This window comes from Saccopteryx bilineata, chromosome 9 (genome assembly GCF_036850765.1).
Source record: "Saccopteryx bilineata isolate mSacBil1 chromosome 9, mSacBil1_pri_phased_curated, whole genome shotgun sequence".
NCBI classification, from domain to species: Eukaryota; Metazoa; Chordata; class Mammalia; order Chiroptera; family Emballonuridae; genus Saccopteryx; species Saccopteryx bilineata.
In genome coordinates this window covers 24586475-24601973 of record NC_089498.1, presented here as the reverse complement: position 1 = coordinate 24601973, position 15499 = coordinate 24586475, and the positions used below count along the sequence as shown (strand labels likewise).

The window sequence follows — 15499 nt, the reverse complement described above, 5'->3', positions numbered from 1 at the left end:
GCTGCCCGGCGCTGTGAGACTCACGACAGTGGGCCTTCTCCCAGGGCCGCTCAGGGGCAGACACGGCCTGGGCAGGGCTGGGGGTCAGCCAGATTCGAGGCTGTACTGTGGAAGGAGAGAAGGACAAAGGAGTTGAGAATATTTGCCAAAAAGTGATTATGAAGTTGGGCCATGTAATTCAGACTGACCTAAGGGGAAACTGCAGCTGAGGGAGCTGGTGGGACGCAAGGGAAAGTGGAGGTGGTAGATGGGAGAGGAGAGGACAGTGTCCTGAGAGGTCAGGTATGCGGAGGGTTGGTGGCGTGGATTTTGAAGACACTAAGGATCATGCCAAAAATTGGGGTGGAGAGATTGGGACCCGAGAGCAGCGTCTTCAGTGTTTGGATGTGTGTCCAGACTGTCAGTAGATGACAGACAAGAAAAAGAGGGGAGGCTGGAGAAGCCAGATGGCATTGGCCTCAGGAGGAAAGGTGACAGACAGTATGGGGGCAGCAGTCTCCCTCCCCCACTCCTTCTGAGAAGAGTCTGTAGAGCACGTGGGAAGGTTGGTGCGCTGGAGGTGGCCCAGTGGAAGGCCCGGCAGGGAGGAGGAAGGCTCTCCAGACCAGCAGGGACTGAGCAGGCACAGGGGCAGTGAACACAGGCCGTCTGGACTCAGGGTCCTGGCTCAGGCAGACTGGGATGGGTGGATGGTGGGATTAGCGCTTGGGTCTCTTCCAGGAGACTGGGGACGAGTCATAGCAGAGCAGTCCTGACATCCCCTCAGCAGTGGGGTGGTGACACAGCCGGGCAGCACTGCAGTGTCCTGACCTGCTGCTGATCATAAGACCAGTCAGCCATCACCTGAGTATTTACTGAGCCCTTCAGTTCTCTCAGCACATTTGTTTATCACTTCTGTGTGTCGGGCCCTGCTGCTGTTGGGGGTGGGAAGAGGAGTGAGACGCGGCAGCCACCACTGTTGCAGGTGCTGAGGGTTTGACCAGGACCTATGAGAGCCGGCGCCTGCCGTACCCCCTGCCCACACCTGGCCATGGCAGTGACAGCAGCTCCTCTTTATAATGCTCACTGAGATGGTAAAAGAAGGGGTTCTGCTGTTTAAAAAAAGAAAATTGAAAACCATTGGTATAATAGGATCCTACAGAGCCCTAAGATGTGTTCATCTCCCTTAGCTCACAGTGCCCAGTTTGCTTCTGCAGAACCACACTCATGATGTCTCTTGTTTGGCTGTCTCCGACGTTTTCAGAGTTTGGCGTGTACTGCAGCCACTGCCGGAGCGAGGTCCGAGGCACGCAGTGCACCCTCTGCAAAGGCTTCACGTTCCAGTGTGCCATCTGTCACGTGGCAGTTCGAGGATCGTCCAATTTCTGCCTGACCTGCGGGCATGGGGGACACACCAGCCACATGATGGAGTGGTTTCGGACCCAGGAGGTGTGCCCCACCGGGTGTGGGTGTCACTGCTTGCTCGAGAGTACTTTCTGAACGTACAGACCATGGGAATCGTCAGAGATCCCAGAGGACCCCACAAGTGCCGGGCAACACTGCCTGCCGGGGAGAGGCTGCAGAGCCCGTTCCTCCCCAGACTGAGGATGTCCCCGCACAGACTGCACAGCAGCAGCTGCGTGAGCCTTGGCCCTCCCTGCAGTTTGGCGGTTGGTGTGATGATATCACTGGAGGTGGATGAGGGCAGGTGTGCAGAGCTGTGTAGCCAAGTGGAAGTTTTCTTGGAAAAAAGCACCTGCCTCCAGAGCTGTGTTAACTTTTAAGGGGTTAACCTTGAACGACAGAACAGCATCCTTCCTGATGCTATTACAGAAACCATCGTCAGATGCAAAGGACAGTCTTCTGAGCCAAAGGACAGTGGACATTAATTTAGTTGACAAGTGGGCCTGTGACACAAGTTGGTCCATTTCATGAATTGATGGATAGTGGTCTTTTAAAATATGAAACTTAAATTATAAATAGTTGATGTACTTAAGGATTCTTAAGATGTATTTTTTGTTCGTTATTTCTCTTCCAGTTGTTCTCCCTTGGCCAATAAAATTCTAATAATTGTTTTTTTAAAAAGACAAAGGAAACAGCAATGATTTAGTGAGTCTTTTTTTTTTAAACCTACTTCTAATTAAAGTTAACTCTTGGATAGGGACAAAGTCAGTGCTCAGATTTTCGAAGGAAATGCTGATTGACTTGTTATCTGGCAGGAGAAAATAGACTTTGACATTACAGTTCTTCCCAACCCCAAGAGTCTTTTAATCATTTCTTTCAGCGAAAGGAATATGAGGTAGCATGACAGCGTTGATGTCACAGTCCCCATTGCCGCTGTGCAGGTTGGCTGAGCTCTGGTAAGTTCCCTCACTCCGCGTATGGGCCTCTGACACACACAGATACCCCATGTGTATCTGTGCTCCCCCTGGTCATCACTCAGATATCCACCAAATCTTCAGAATCATTTTCAACATTTCTCATTTTGTGTGTTCCAGGAAAAAGAAATCTTTTTGCTATTGCTACTGAAATTTATATTTGTTTCTTAGAATTTTACCATTTCAAATTGACGAACTTAAATATAGTTACGTGCCTCACAATGTGTTGTACGTCATTGTATTTCAAACTGCGGGTCTGGACTCACTAATGGATTGTGAAGTCAATTTAGGGCATAAAAGCGAGCATTTAAAAAAATGAATAGAGCCTGGCCTGTGGTGGCTCAGTGGATAAGGGCGTCGATCTTGAACGCTGAGGTCGCTAGTTCAAACCCTGGGCTTGCCTCATCAAGGCACATACCTGAGAAGCAACTACTACAAGTTGATGCTTCCCACTCCTCCCTGCCCCTGCCCTTTCTTTCTCTCTTTCTCTCCTATCTAAAGTAAATAAATAAAATATTAAAAAATAAAGTGAAACAGAGTGGAAGAAAAAGGGTCAGAATTCCCGTGCACAGTCAGGGTGAATACTGTTCCGTGTAACTTGTTTACAAGTATGCGTGCACAGTTACATGTATGTGTAGTGAATCACAGTGTGAGTTCATTTCTTATTGATGTTTGTGGTCAAAACTTTTGTTTTGTTTTTAGGGTTTTTTAGCGAGAGAGAAAGAAAGAGAGAGAGAGAGAGAGACAGGAAGGGAGAGAGATTAGAAGCATCATATTGTAGTTGCAGTTGGATGAGCCCTCATTCAAGCCAGCAACCTCGGGGTTTCCAGCTCGGGATGTCAGTGTCCTAGATCAGTGTTCTATCCACTGCACCCACTCTGGTCAGGCTCAAAACATTTTTAAGGCACCGCTTTGGATGATGTCTGTACTGAGTCCCTGGTGTTACTGGGCACAAAACAATATAACATTAGAAAAGCCTAGGTTCTATGCAGTGAGAGCAGGAACATAACCCTGGGCTCTTATCTGAGGTCAGGGGCCAGTGTCTGCCTAGAGTAAGCTGAATAATGAGGTCCAGCAGGCGCATGGCGGGGCGTGGGCAGCTGATAAAGGAGGCAGCCAGGGAAACATGAATTTGTTCACGCTTTGCCTTTTACTTATTTGTGTGGACACTGCTGTTGGATGATCACGAAATAGGTTGACTGATTTCACTGAAGTAAAGGGTCTTTTGTGTTCCTCAGTGAAATCACACAATTGCCTGTTCTCCAATGTTCCAGCTCATGTAAAAATCTGTACCTGTCTCTTCCTATCAAGAATTAGATGTGTTTATTGTCTTAGTTTATTGTTACAGGAACTTCGTCTTCTAAACTCCATGGCCTCTGCCTCAGGCACTAGAATGGCCCTGGTTGCAACAGAGTGACACCCCAGATGGGCAGAGCATCGCCCCCTGGTGGGCATGCCTGGTGGATCCCAGTTGGGCACATGCGGGAGTCTGTCTGACTGCCTCCCCGTTTCCAACTTCAGAAAAATACAAAAAAAAACCAAAACATTATTACATAAAGTTTTCTTTCCATACATATATTCCTGTTGAAGTTCTGAGTTTCCAGAACAAAAGTTTAATATTTTAAAAATATCCACTATTAGAAACATGATGGTCTGGATGCTGGTCATTTTCAATATCCTCTCTATCTCAGAATAGATTTTTATAATCATCTAAGTCCTTTTTTTGTTTATTCTAAAAAGAAATTATACAAGCTGTATTCCAAAGTACCCTTGAGCTTGGCAAAGAAAATGGGGCTAGCAGCCTCCAGAAACAGAAAGTTGCTTAGGTGACCGGAGAAGAATGAGGGGAGAGGTGAGCCTTCTGGGTAGCCTCCGGCTTGGCTTTATTTCCTTGTCCCCAAACCCCCATAAAACACAAGTGTAAGGTGTAATGCTTTCCTTGGTGTTGCCTCATAGATAGAATCAGTGTTGCTGTAATTTCTTTTCTTTTTTGTATTTCATCTAGTATAAAAAACACAGTCAGTCTGAAGATGCCGAGATCACATGCTGGGAGCTCCTGTCCTTATCCAGTGATCCCCTGGGTGGCCGGCAGGATTTAGGAGAAAGCTGGTTCCTTTTCAGTGGCTTAATGCAGCGGGAGCTTGAAGGAAGGACGGGAGTGGTTCATTCTGTCAGAAGACTGATGCTAAAAGGGTGGGGGAGCGCTCTGGGATCTGTGCAACAGAACAGTTTCTTAGGAGATTGATTTTGCTAGCAGGGGGAAGACAGTTCAGGAAACAGGGTTATAAATAACACCTTCTACTTTGAGGCTTACCGTTTCATACCTTCTTCGGAGTGGAGCTGGCAGCAGGGTCCTAGACGCATGTACTCAAAGGACAGATCCCAGGGGAGAAAACACACGCCTGAGTTTCCTCATTGTCCTTGCAACTTACCGTCCTTATCAGAATCAGAATACACCTGTCCTGTTGCCATTCCACAGTACTGGCACATTTCTTTCACTGCAATATCATGGATTTGATATTTTTCCTTAAATCTAAGAAGGGCTCGTTTAATTCATCGAGTATTTAAGGTGAGGTGAGCACTTGGACGAAAGTGAATATGGAAAACATGGTCTCTGCCCTGCTGGAGCACCAACTCCTGTAGGGATTTCAGGGTGGATGTGAGTGTGCTTATGCTGCCGTGTCTGTTGGCCTCCCAGGGAAGGAAGGACTCACTCCCCTGGGGGGGGGGAGATTGTATTGAGGAGGTTCGGGTAAGTTTAGGGGTGCGTGTTCTTCAGGTGGGGGAGAGTGGGAAGGCAGATGGGAAAAGCTAAGCCAGGGTGGACAAGTAAGCATGACACTTGGGGCCACTGAACCGGGTTTCTTACTGGTGGAGCTTTGGCTGGGGCTAAAAATTGAGCATAGGGCAGGAGTGGGTCCTGAACGGTGTGCCAAGGAGTCTCAGCTTTACCTATAAGCCAGGTGTCCTCAGTATTTTGTTATCTACCAACTGTATAATGAATATTCTGCACAATTAGCACCAATTTTAATTTTCTTTTAAATCGCTAATAGGAGTGTTTCCATTAATCATATCAGTCATCATCAAAGACCATATCTTTTACTGGTTTCTTTATATTTGACTTGGTGATGTATAACACAAAGGGTAGGTGAGATTCCATGTCTAGTCTATTTTAATGTTTACTCTCTTTTCTGTCAAATAGGAAAATCCCAAACTAATTATTATAAGTCAATTGAGAATACAAACGGGTGTTTGGTGGTTATTGAACACTAATCAGTGTTCCTGTCTACAGTCTCTTGATATTCTTGTTATTTTGATAAGATAATATTCTAGATGTTTTTTATTTAAACCTGGATAATAAATTATGGAGAGATTCCCCCCCCCAAAAAAAAAAACTCATTCAGCATTTAGTCAAATAGGTAAAAAATGAGCATATTCTTCAAAAATATACTACTGCTGAAAGAACAGTAATTATATTCTCAGCCCCCTTTTTTTCTGTTGCAGCATTTGTGCTTTCAAAGGTATGTCCAGCAATAATGTCACCTGTTCCTTTTTCTGACAAATAAAGAAAATCATCAGGTTGTGGGAAGACTTAAATACTCATCAACCCAGCCACTTACAACACAGTTCATTCTTAAGAACTAATAACATCAACATCAAATACTGTTTCTTCTTCATCTTTAAACTGTTTTGTACTGCTATTATTTTGCACTTGATCCTAAAAGCACTTGATTGGTTTTCAGAGAGGCCATGTATTATATAAATGATACAATTTGGTGAAATTTTGTAAATTACACACTGGTGAGTAGGTGCAAGTGGATACCAGTCCAGTAACACCTGATTTCAGCTGTTTATCATCACACCTCCTACTCAGAATCTTCTTTTCAGCTACAGGTGCCACATGAAATACTGACAGATTCAGTTGTCTCCACACACAGAGCCAAAATCTATGTTTCCTCCTAAGTTTGGGTCCTTATTTACCTTTAGGCTGCTTTCCAAGTGTTGGTTACTACTTTGACCATTATTTTTATTTTTCAATTCACCTTTGAAAGCTCTTGATCCTTTTTTTTTTTTTTTTTTTTTTTTACAGAGACAGAGAGTCAGAGAGAAGGATAGACAGGGACAGACAGATAGGAACAGAGAGATGAGAAGCATCGATCATCAGTTTTTCATTGCAACACCTTAGTTGTTCACTGATTGCTTTCTCATATGTGCCTTGACTGTGGGCCTTCAGCAGACCGAGTAACCCCTTGCTCAAGCCAGTGACCTTGGGTCCAAGCTAATGAGCTTTTCTCAAACCAGATGAGCCCGTGCTCAAGCTGGCGACCTTGGGGTCTCGAACCCGGGTCCTCTGCATCCCAGTTCGTTACTCTATCCACTGTACCACTGCCTGGTCAGGTTCTTGATCCATTTTTGTGAACTGGAGATATATACTGCACTCTAGTAATAATGAAAATGCCAACTTAATAGACAACATACTCATTTGATGAAATGGCCAATGTGATCTTTATATCCCATGTGCAATCTTTGAGGATGTGATTAAGAACTTGCTAATACAGAAATGAGATGTTTGTTATAATTATAATTAATATTATGTCAAATTTGAGGGAAAAAATACATCAAATTATTTTATCTATTTCCACTAGAAGGCTTGGCTTGTGCAGAACACTTGGGAAGACCAGTGGTTTGAGGATCTCACTTGAGAAAAAGCTGATAAGGAGCTGTTGAAGAGTGTTAAATGGGAGAATGACAGGTCAGGTTTTAATGTATCTGCAGATTAGAGGTGCAGAAACTGTGTAAAGGGACACTGGTTAGCAGTGTATTTCTGTGCCTCAATTAAAACAGCAACAGTGGGAATGGAGGGGAGGGTAAAAGAGCCTAAAGATCTCTCAGGAGTAACATCAGCAAGCCTGAGCACAGCCCTGGGTTCGAGGCTGCACAAGGAGTAGCTGATGGCTGCCCTGAGCACGCCTTTCCCTGCTGCCCCTCACCCACACATCAACCGTGAGGGCAGACCTGCTTGCTGGCCTCACATCTGGGAGGCCTCACTTGCTTTTCTCTTGTCCACGGACTCCCAGGCTCCGTCTCCACCTTGCCAGTGTGCTGTTTTGCATCTGATACAGTTGAGGGTTGTTAACAGCCAGTTGAAATGAGGCTGTTTTGGGGGCAAGGAGCCCCTGAAGGGGTCTTTTCCTGGGCTCTAAGCCACTGTTGGGTTCCTGACTCCTTCCTAACCATTCCTTGCTTACTTAGGCCAGGAGGATCTACCCACACTTGCTGGAGCCCCTCCAACTCCCTGGGGCTGTTAAAATACAGTACCCCCCATCACTGCCACCCCTTCAGCCCTTCACTGCACAGAAGGAAGGAAGGCACAGAGAAAGAAAGTAATGTCTCAACTCACAGGTGAGTCTATTTGACCTATGCATTAAAATTTTTTTTCTTTTATTGATTTTAGTGAGAGAGGGAGAAAGAGAGGAACATCAATTTGTTCTTGCATGTGTCCCAACTGGTAATCAAACTGGCCACCTCTGTGCTTTGGGATGATGCTCTAACCAACACATTTTTGTTTGTTCGTTTGTTTTGTATTTTTCTGAAGCTGGAAACGGGGAGACAGTCAGACAGACTCCCGCATGCGCCCGACCAGGATCCACCTGGCACGCCCACCAGGGGGTGATGCTCTGCCCATCCGGGGCATGGCTCTGTTGCAACCAGAGCCACTCCAGCACCTGGGGCAGAGGCCAAGGAGCCATCCCCAGCGCCCGGGCCATCTTTTTGCTCCAGTGGAGCCTTGGCTGCGGGAGGGGAAGAGAGAGACAGAGAGGAAGGAGAGGGGGAGGGGTGGAGAAGCAGATGGGCGCCTCTCCTGTGTGCCCTGGCCGGGAATCGAACCCTGGACTTCCGCACGCCAGGCCGACACTCTACCACTGAGCCAAACGGCCAGGGCCTAACCAACACATTTTTAAGAGATGTTTATAATCTTTACTTTTTTAAGTATAGAAACATTTTAAATTTCATTACTATTTTGTCCTCTTCACCCTGTCCTCATATGATTTTCTAGATTTTCATTTTATTTTCACAAATCAGAAAAATGCAGACACACAGGCAAAAAGATGAAAATCATCTCCTTATGAAGAACTAGAAAGCCCAGCGGTCATACAAAATGACCGCTGTTCTAGATATTATAAATTGTAATTAAAATGATTTGTGCAAAGGTGTCTGCTAATTCAAACTTAATTACCCAGGGCAGGCAGAGAGGACACCCCTTTGCTTACTGCTCCACGGGGTTTCCCCCTTCTACTTGCTTAATTGCTTAAAGTAGAGTGCAATGAAGGAAACCACTAGCGGTACATTTCTTAAGAGCCAATAAATAAAGGTGATTTAAATAATAAAACGTTAATTCACATGTCAAAGATCTCTTTGTACACAACATTTCTTGTGTAGATCTTTCCATCATTTTTAAGCCCACCTTGCAGAGGACCATCAATTATTTTTAATTTTACATCCATTCTTTCACAAACTCTTGAACAGGCAACATAAAGTTGACCATGTCCAAATGCAGGCTCAGGTAAAAAAATGCCAACACGCTTAAGCATTTGGCCCTGAGACTTATTGATGGTCATAGAAAAGGCAAGTTTTACAGGAAATTGTCTACGTCTCAATTGAAACGGCAACCCTGTTTGAGATGGAGCCAAATCAATTCTTGGAACGACATGTATTTCACCTTTAGAGGAGCCAGTCAAAGACTTAGCTATTATGACATTATTTTTCAATTGGAGAACCTCTAGTCTTGTACCATTGCAAAGACCCCTTCTGGTGTTAAGATTTCTTAACAGCATAATAATTGCTCCAATCTTTAACCTCAATTTGTGAGGTGGCATGCCAGAAGGTGGGACTATTTGAATGCCGTGGCAACTTCACCCCATTGGCTAGTACAGTTACGCAAGCAACCAATAAGCTATCAGCGACAAACAGACACTTAAGCCGCATATAATAAAGATGTATGTTGTGCCTTGGGGCTACTACCCAGAGTGAGAGCAGCTAAGTTAAAAAGCACAGGGAGCTTTCTCTGCACCACCATTTATTGGGCCAGAATTTGTTCCTGCTCACTTTTAATGTTTAGGTCATTATATGATAGATTTACATTCAGTTGTGAGAAATAATAAGAGTGGCACTGTATACTCTTCACCCACTTTCTCCCTATGGTAACATCTTGCATAATTGAAGTAAATATTATAACCAGGAAGTTGACTTGGGTACTTCCATTGACCTTATTCACCCGTTTTCCATGTACTTGGTTGTGTGTGTGTGTAGATTTGTGAATCCACCACCATCAAGACACAGAGCAAGAACTCGTGGACACAGACGACAGTGTGGTGATTCCCTGGGGTGGGAAGGACATGCGGGGGGAGGGGGAAAATGGTGATAGATATAGACTTTTAATAAATTTTTTTTAAAAAAAGGTACAGAACAAGGATCCCATGTGATGCTGTGTTATAGCCCCCACTCCTGGCAACTACTATGCTTTCTAGATCTATGATTGTGTCACTTCAAGAATGTTTTGGCCCTGGCCGGTTGGCTCAGCGGTAGAGCGTCGGCCTAGCGTGCGGAGGACCCGGGTTCGATTCCCGGCCAGGGCACACAGGAGAAGCGCCCATTTGCTTCTCCACCCCTCCGCCGCGCTTTCCTCTCTGTCTCTCTCTTCCCCTCCCGCAGCCAAGGCTCCATTGGAGCAAAGATGGCCCGGGCGCTGGGGATGGCTCTGTGGCCTCTGCCTCAGGCGCTAGAGTGGCTCTGGTCGCCAACATGGCGACGCCCCGGAGGGGCAGAGCATCGCCCCCTGGTGGGCAGAGCGTGCCGGGTGGATCCCGGTCGGGCGCATGCGGGAGTCTGTCTGACTGTCTCTCCCTGTTTCCAGCTTCAGAAAAATGAAAAAAAAAAAAGAAAAAAAAAAAGAATGTTTTGTAGTGTAACCATACAGTATGTACATTTTTTATATTGGGGTATTCGGTGTTCTTTTTTTGGTATTTATTTGTTGATTATTTTAGAGAGAGAAACATTAATTTTGTTGCTCCGCTTACTTATACATTAACTAGTTGGCCCCCATATGTGCCCTGACCGGGGATTGAACCCACAACCTTGGTGTATCATAACTACTGTCCAACCAACTGAGCTATCTGACTAGGGCAGAGATTGGATTCTCATTCATTGTATCAATAATAACCTTGAGATCCAGCCAAGTTGTGTGAGTCAACTCGCATCAGAGCCGGTCCCTGACTCAGAAAGCTCCTTTGTCCCCATGTGCCTGGAGACACCAAGCAGCTGGCCTGCAAAACTCCTGTGGCCCCTTCAGGCAGCAGCAATAGAACCAGTGGAAGCCCCAGTGGCACTAGATAAAATAAGGTACCAGAGTAACACTACAAAAGCTCTGAAAATTAAATTGTCATTGGAACCCCAGCCCACAAAAATAGGCCCACTTATCAAAGTTAAGCCTGCTGAAACACAAGATTTAAATAGGGCCCAGAGTGTTCTAACATAATAGCTAAAATGTTGAGGATACAATTGAAAATCACCTTTTAAACCAGGAACCAAGATGATCACAACCTGAATGAGAAAAACAATTAACTGTTGCTAACACTGAGATGAATAGATGTTAGAGTTACCTGACAAGGATTTTAAAGCAGTCTTCATAAAAAAGCTTCCACAACCAGTTACAAACTCACTTGAAACAAATGAAAAATAGAAAATCTCAGCAAAGAAACAAGCTATAAAAAATAACCAAATGCAAAATATAGAACTGAAAATAACAAATTTTAAAACTTGCTAGATGAAGTCAAGAGTAGAGTGGAAATGACAGGGAATAGAATCAATGAAATTAAGGACAGAATTTACCCAATCAGAACAGAAAAAATCAACTGGGGAAAAAGAGAGAGAGAGAGATCAGAACCTTAGGGACAATAACAGAATACACAACATTTGTACCATCAGAGTTCCAGAAGGGGACTGAAGAGAGCATTCAAAGAAATAATGGCCAGAAACTCCCCAAATTTAGTGAAAAGCATAAATCTACCAATTCAACCAGTTCAGATTTATTTGATAATTTAAAACATTAATTTATTAAAATAGGGTAAACCCAAAGAAATCCATATCAAGACACATCATAATTAAACTTCTGAAAACTAAAGGCAAAGACAATGTCTTGAATGCACCAACTCAAATGACAATGAGTTCTTCACCTTAAACTGTGGAGATTTGAAAGAAGTGGACATTTTTCAAAAGTTGAAAGGAAACTGTCAACCTAGAATTATGTATCTGGCAAAATTATCCTTCAGGAAATGAAAGGAATTTTGTTACTAAGAAGACTTACCCTAGAAGAACGGCTAAAGGAAGTTCTTTAAACAGAAATGAACGATAAAAGAAGGGATGTTGGAACATCAGGAAAGAACAAAAATGGAAAGAGCAGAAATATGGGTACAGATAATAATCATCCTCATGAGTTATATATGTCATACTATATTTGATGATTGAAGTACAAATTATAACAGCATTTGGTACTCAGAAAATTATATTTAAAAGTGGAGAAGGTAAAGGGACCAAGTGAGAGAAAGTTTTCCACACTTCACTCAAAGGGGTGAAATGTTCATACCAGTAAAATAAACTGCAGAGCTCGGCATATACCTAACCACCTGGACAACTTCTGTGGGAATTGTACTGATTGAAAAAAGTCCCACAAGGTGACGTTCTGTATGATTTTCATTATATAGCATTCTTGAAATGACAAAATGATTAAGCTGGAGAACAGGTGGACAGATTAACAGGAGAAAATAAATGGAAGTTTATTAACTTGTGCATTGAGAACCCGGAGATGAGTAACTCAGAGATGTGGCTTAGAACTCAGGCTTTTTATATACAGGATTTTCAGCAAAGAGCAGTACGTTTTTAGAAATACAACAAGACACAGGAGAGGGACCTTGAGTCTCTAGGGGCAGCATATTTGGGAAGGCAAATATATGAGAATCTAATGGTAGGTAAAAGTTAGTTCATAAAGTTTGTTATGTAGATTCCTCTGGTGCCCTCTCCAGACTGACAAGGGTCAAAAGCTGTCTCTAGTGATTAACTTTTGTCTTTCCTGGTGTCAAGGAGAAGAAGGACACCTTTGTAAGTTTATGTCCTGAAGTTAGGCAAATAAGGGGAGGGCAGAGAACTTTCCCTATGTTTGCTGCTGGTGTTTTGTTTTGTTTTGTATTTTTCTGAAGTTGGAAATAGGGAGGCAGTCAGACAGACTCCTGCATGCGCCTGACCAGGATCCACCTGGCATGCCCACCAGGGGGCGATGCTCTGCCCATATGGAGCATTGCTCTGTTGCAACCAAAGCCATTCTAGCACCTGAGGCAGAGGCCATGGAGCCGTCCTCAGTGCCCAGGCCAACTTTGCTCCAATGGAGCCTTGGCTGCAGGAGGGGAAGAGAGACACAGAGAGGAAAGAGAGGGGGAGGGGTGGAGAAGCGGATGGGCACTTCTCCTGTGTGCCCTGGCCGGAAATCGAACCCGGGACTCCTGCACGCCAGGCTGTTTAATTGCCATTAGCTCAAAATAATTGTTTTGTGAAAGAAGGATATTTTGGAGTGACATACGCTGGTTCTCTTCACCAGGGCACAAGAGTCAATCCTTAATTAGCACAGTCAGCCCCTAACATGTATATCAAGACCAGTGGGTGACTTCTCCTTCCTCCGCAAGAGTCACCCACAAGGGTGTGTGCTCCCTTGCCTAGCAGGCAAAGAAACTAGGGCCTCACAAGTGGGTTGCTGTAGTGAATTTTGTCTTTGCTTTAACGATAGTGAATTGACCAAGGCTTTCTATAGGTGAGCGGAATCAGATATGGAGCCCAGCTGTCTGCCTCAGTAGCACTCATTGAACTTTAATTAAAATCACAGGAATGGAGAGGAGGGTGGGAGGGTCAGATATTTAGGTGACAGCTGCAGCAGGATTAATCTCAGCCTGGGTTTGCTGATCAGAGGAGGTGGCTGATGTTTAATAAGCATATCTAGTTTCTCACTCCAGTTTTAATCTTTTGACTCTAGTCCCCCTTTGGTGGTTGGAATTATTTTCCAGCAATATTCATGGTTGGGAAGCAGTTAAAACTTTCAGGAATAGATGACACATGTGATACCTGCCATCACTTTGAAAATACACAACGAATTCTGTGAGACTGGTCATTACCTCCCAGACCAGGTAGCAGAAGCCCCGGTGCTGCCACAGGGAAGGAGAGCCCATAAATCAACTCTCTCAGATTGGACTGACAGACAAGGACAGACGTGAGTATCACAGAAATATTCCTCTTACAGTGGTATAAGTCTCAAACAATCTCTAATTACTACCTCTATTTTGCTGTATTAAGCCAAGATGTAATAGAAAGGATGAGAAAATGGTTAGATAGAAATGATATATCTTTTCTCAGTGAGCTCAACTTTTTGCCATCACAGTTCTAGACTGCTACCCAAGAAAGTTCCCTCTCTCATCTGCGGGGCTTTCAGCAGATTGCAGGTTTTAAACTGGCCCAGGCTGCTAGACATTTTGGCAACTTTTTGTCCAAATGGGGAATAAATCTGGTTTAAAAGGACTGGGGCTAGTGCAAACATTATTTCCTTCTGTCATTTTCTTAATTTAGGGAGAATCATTAATGGAGAGCAAGCACCCCCAAGACTGTCTCTGTTTATTCCTTTTTTTCCCTAATAGAAATAAAGAATGGAAGAAATAGAGAAAGGATCGATGCTGGTGTCTGAAAAAGGCGGATTTTCTTTCCTATCAGGAGGATGTCCCAAAAACTAATGTTCTTGGTGACTTTAGAAGGCTCTGGCCAATCTGTATCTTAAAGGAATCAGAACTTTTTCCTTTTGTAAACATTTTATACACATCTGATACAACAGATCTTAAACATTTGTACAATACAAATAGAGGGTATGCTCTTCCTTGTTTTCCTCCCGAAAGGCTTTGACAGAGTTGAAAATCCTGAAATAGAGATTGGCCAAAGGAGCTCCAAGCAGAGTTTTTAGAGCAGAGTTTCCTCAACATTTCCGTCCGTAAAGCTGAGAAATTATGTACACTAGGTGGCAGCAGAGATCTAGATTTGGTGAACTCAATTGCTTTTACAGTCTGAAAGCAGGTTGAAGATGAAGGTTAATCCAGAGTAGTCTCCACCCGTTTCTCTCGTTGTGAAATGAAAGTTGTGTATGAACATTTCTCACACATTATTGCTAAAATCTGAGCTTTTAACATTAATTTAAAATTGCATTTTAAAAAGAGAAAACTAGTTAAAATACAGTTATTAATAAGGAAGGTGCATGTGGTCACATCAGATCTAGGAGTCTGGTCAGTGAGGTGGTTCAGAGGATTGCACCAATATTGATTCTAAAAGCGAATGAGAAAGATAGAAGCTGAGCTAAGGAGAAAAAAATAAAGTAAAAATGTGAAGCTTAAGTCAGGTAGATGTCTTTTTTATGTACTTGCACTATTTTCACCATTGCCCTACCAGGGAAACAGCCCATTTTACAGTTGGTGAGACCGAGTCTCAGAGACATTATGCTTAAGGTGACAGAAAGAATAACAAAACTGGGATTAGAACCTGGATTTCCAGTAGTTTAGCTTGATGTTCACCCTCTCATGTTGCTTTACCAAGAAGAATGTAGAGTAAATCCCAGGTGGATGGCTCACTAGGAAACATGTTTGTATAAGATTGGCTGATGAAACAGGTCTGAGATGGGTAATTTGTTAGATAATTGCATCAAATCAAGATTTAAAACACTCAACAAATTATGGTCATGGATTCAGACTTAAAAGATAAATTTTGGCCCTGGCCAGTTGGTTCAGTGGATAGAGCGTTGGCCCAGCATACGGACATCCTGGGTTTGATCCGCATTCAGGGCACACATGAGAAGTGACCAACTGCTTCTTTCCCCCCTCCCTTTTCCACTTCTCTCTTTCTTTCCCTCTTGCAGCCAGTGGCTCAATTGGTTTGAGCATTAGCCTCAGGCACTGAGAATAGCTGGGTTGATTTGAGCATTGGCCCCAAACAGGTTGCTGGGTAGATCCCAGTAGGGGCACATGCAGGAGTCTATCTCCCCTCCTCTCACTTATAAAAAAAAGTTT

At 43.8% G+C, this 15499-nt stretch overlaps 1 protein-coding gene across 2 annotated transcripts in view; it reads left to right on the top strand.

The window, feature by feature from the left end:
- Positions 1 to 2067, top strand: part of WDR59 (WD repeat domain 59) — a 99578-nt gene extending 97511 nt beyond the window's left edge. For both annotated transcript variants that reach the window (XM_066243467.1, XM_066243466.1), the window contains one exon: positions 1244 to 2067. In XM_066243467.1, the coding sequence (XP_066099564.1) occupies positions 1244 to 1479 (236 nt within the window). In that variant the 3' untranslated portion in view covers positions 1480 to 2067. The remainder of the gene's footprint in view (positions 1 to 1243) is intronic.
- The last annotated feature ends 13432 nt before the right edge of the window (positions 2068 to 15499 follow it).